Genomic DNA, 2725 nt, shown 5'->3' with positions numbered 1-2725 from the left:
TTGGATGAGGTTTTCTGCTTGGTTTAGGTGACAGAGCAGGGAATTATCAGGCTGTGCCAGGACACACATCAGTCAGCTGCACCAGTGGGAATGCAAAGCAAATCCTTTGGCCATGGTGGTGTTTGGGAGAAAGGCTGAAGATTAAGACTTGGTATAAATTGATTTTTTTTAAATTTTGCCATGAGACAAGATTCAAACAGTATTTTTCTTACATTATTAAAAAACATTTTTGGATCAATATTAAAATCTGAGAAGTAAATTACTTTAAAATTAAATCCAGTTAATACTGACAAAAAACCCCTACTCTGATAAGGAGTTTGTTGGGATGAGGTAACTTTTCCAGTCTAAGTTCCTTCATTAGGAGTGCAGCATTTTCTGGTTAACACATGCAGAGGTGATGGCTTTCCAGTGGGAAAGGACAGAATCACCATTCAGTCACACACCAACATTACCACAGGTATGCTCAGACATGTTCATCATCCAGGGGAAAAACCCACACAGTCTGTCCCTCTGTCCCCTGCAGGCACTGGGAACACTGTCATCGAGGCTGTCAAGGTGCTGGTGGAACACGGGGTCCAGCCCAGTGTCATCATCCTGCTCAGCCTGTTCTCCACACCCCACGGTGAGTCAGGGCTGTGGGGGGCACAGGGGTGTCCTGGGGAGGTGACATCAGTCCCACGTGTGACACAGTGGGGCAGAGCTGAGCCTCTGCCACAGCCCAGAACAGAGGGGGATGGGGGTTTTATGGCTGAATTGTAAAACAGAGCCCTGGTGTGGGCAGTGAGTGGGGCAGCAGAAAGGAAAGGGCCTGTCACGCCGAATGGGAAAGGATTCCTAAAAGCAGGATTTTGCAGCACTGCCAGGTCCATGAAGGGCTTCCATGACTCCCAGAGCAATGGCAGTAGCCCATGGAATGGGATGGGTAGGTCCAGCACCAAAAGGATACCAGTTCTGCCAGGAGTGGGAGGTGAATGGAGCTACAGAACAGTCCTGTCTGCACGGTAGAGATGTTACCTGGGAAAAGGGGATCTAAACCAGGGACATCTGCCTTTGGGAAGTATGAAAATGGGCCTCCTGTGTTTTAGAAATGGGCCATGGCAGAAATCACTACCAAAACACTGAGCTGGACTGCAGGGACTTATTCCTGGCAGCCTGGAACCACTTTAGTCATTAGGTGGGGAGTACACGTGTACCGTAAAGGAAAGGAAAATCCAAAGAAGAGACCCCCAAAAAAGCAATCCCCTGCAGTCAGGAAGTTTTCTTCACAGACATTAGCTAAGGCAGGAACAGGAAGTGGAGACAGGAGCACAGAGCCTGCCTCACCTTCAGAGTGCTGCTGATCCTGATTTGGCATGTGCTGAAGCACTGTAGTCATTATTGCCTTTGCTTTTTCTTCAAAGGTGCCAAATCCATCATCCAGGAATTCCCAGAAATCACCATTTTAACTACAGAAGTGCATCCTGTTGCACCAACACACTTTGGACAGAAGTATTTTGGAACAGACTGACAATCTCAGAACAACTGGATGTGACTCTATGACACATTACAAGAGGTTTTTTCTATGTTTTATTATTGTTGAGTTGTCAAGGGCATGTTTGGGAACCTTTCTGGCCAAAGGGGGAAATACTTGACTTAGGTGAGTTCTGGCCTGAACAGGGATCAAAGCACTCTGGTTACACGGCCAAGCATCTCCATGTTGGGGTTGTTAAACTGCCACACTCTGCTTTAACTTATTTATTCTTCTCTCTCTTGTCTGTGGCTGCCTGCAGAGCAAATAAACCCACTAAATCCCACCAGAGCCTCCTTCATTTCTGAGGTCACTGTCCATCACTCCAGGTCAGCCAGTACAGCCACTCCCAATGCCTCCAAAACTAGGGGTGCACTGGGACCTCAGTGTCCTTCTGAGCAGCCACAGGGAATTTTTGGCAGAATTTTTGGTCTTCGGCTGGTGGCTGAGAACCAGAGGAATTTTGCTCTGTGTACATTATTTTCAAATAGTAAAACATCCCCAGTTGTCTTGCTCAATGGTCCTGAATAAAGAAGCTTCCTAGTGCAGCAGACATACCCTGGAAAACTGGGAATCAGGGGTGGGAGCAGCAGTGCCTGTGGAAATTCTACGCATACAGTACTTGGGAGTTTTAGGAGTCAAAACTTGTGGCTGGATTGGTCTCACCAACCCTTTTAAATGAGGAAAACCGCAGCAATAAACTGGGACTCCATTTCTAGTTCTGTTCACAGAGCAACAGGACTTACAGCCAGCAGACAAGCATGGCCCTCAGAGCTCAGCAGCCTTTCCAAGCCCTCAATGCACTCATTGTATGGGTCACATTAAACAGCAATCAGGGCCAAATTCCTTCTGTCTTTGGCTTTAAATCCCCTGGCACCAGGTACCTGATGTCCAGCACTTCAGCTGGCACTGGCCTTACCTTACTGTAACTTTGGGGAAATGTATCTGTAAGTACAATATAGTCCATTATTCTTTTAAAACATATCCATGTTCTAACAAATGCAGGATCAGGGAAGGTTGTCTCAAGTGTCCTTTGCACCTCGGCAGGTGAGCAGAGTGCCAAGGCCTGGGTTGCCCCCACCACTCCCAGCATTTAGTGAATCCTTTTTTGTCACAAATAAAGAACCTTCCCTGCTCCAAGTGATAATTCCAATTAATTAAAGTTGTGTGAGGCTTCCAGAGAGGGAACATTTAGCCTGAGCGTAGGAAATAACCACT

General features: G+C 46.9%; 1 protein-coding gene across 1 annotated transcript in view; it reads left to right on the top strand.

The window, feature by feature from the left end:
• LOC108498229 (uracil phosphoribosyltransferase homolog) overlaps positions 1–1793 on the top strand; it is a 15695-nt gene extending 13902 nt beyond the window's left edge. The window contains exons 5-6 of the mRNA XM_017816688.1: positions 365–622; positions 1401–1793. Of these exons, the coding sequence (XP_017672177.1) occupies positions 365–622; positions 1401–1507 (365 nt within the window). The 3' untranslated portion in view covers positions 1508–1793. The remainder of the gene's footprint in view (positions 1–364; positions 623–1400) is intronic.
• The last annotated feature ends 932 nt before the right edge of the window (positions 1794–2725 follow it).

Source organism: Lepidothrix coronata, unplaced genomic scaffold (genome assembly GCF_001604755.1).
Source record: "Lepidothrix coronata isolate B3197 unplaced genomic scaffold, Lepidothrix_coronata-1.0 Scaffold2, whole genome shotgun sequence".
NCBI classification, from domain to species: Eukaryota; Metazoa; Chordata; class Aves; order Passeriformes; family Pipridae; genus Lepidothrix; species Lepidothrix coronata.
The sequence above is the reverse complement of the archived record's forward strand: the minus strand, read 5'-3'. Positions and strand labels throughout refer to the sequence as shown.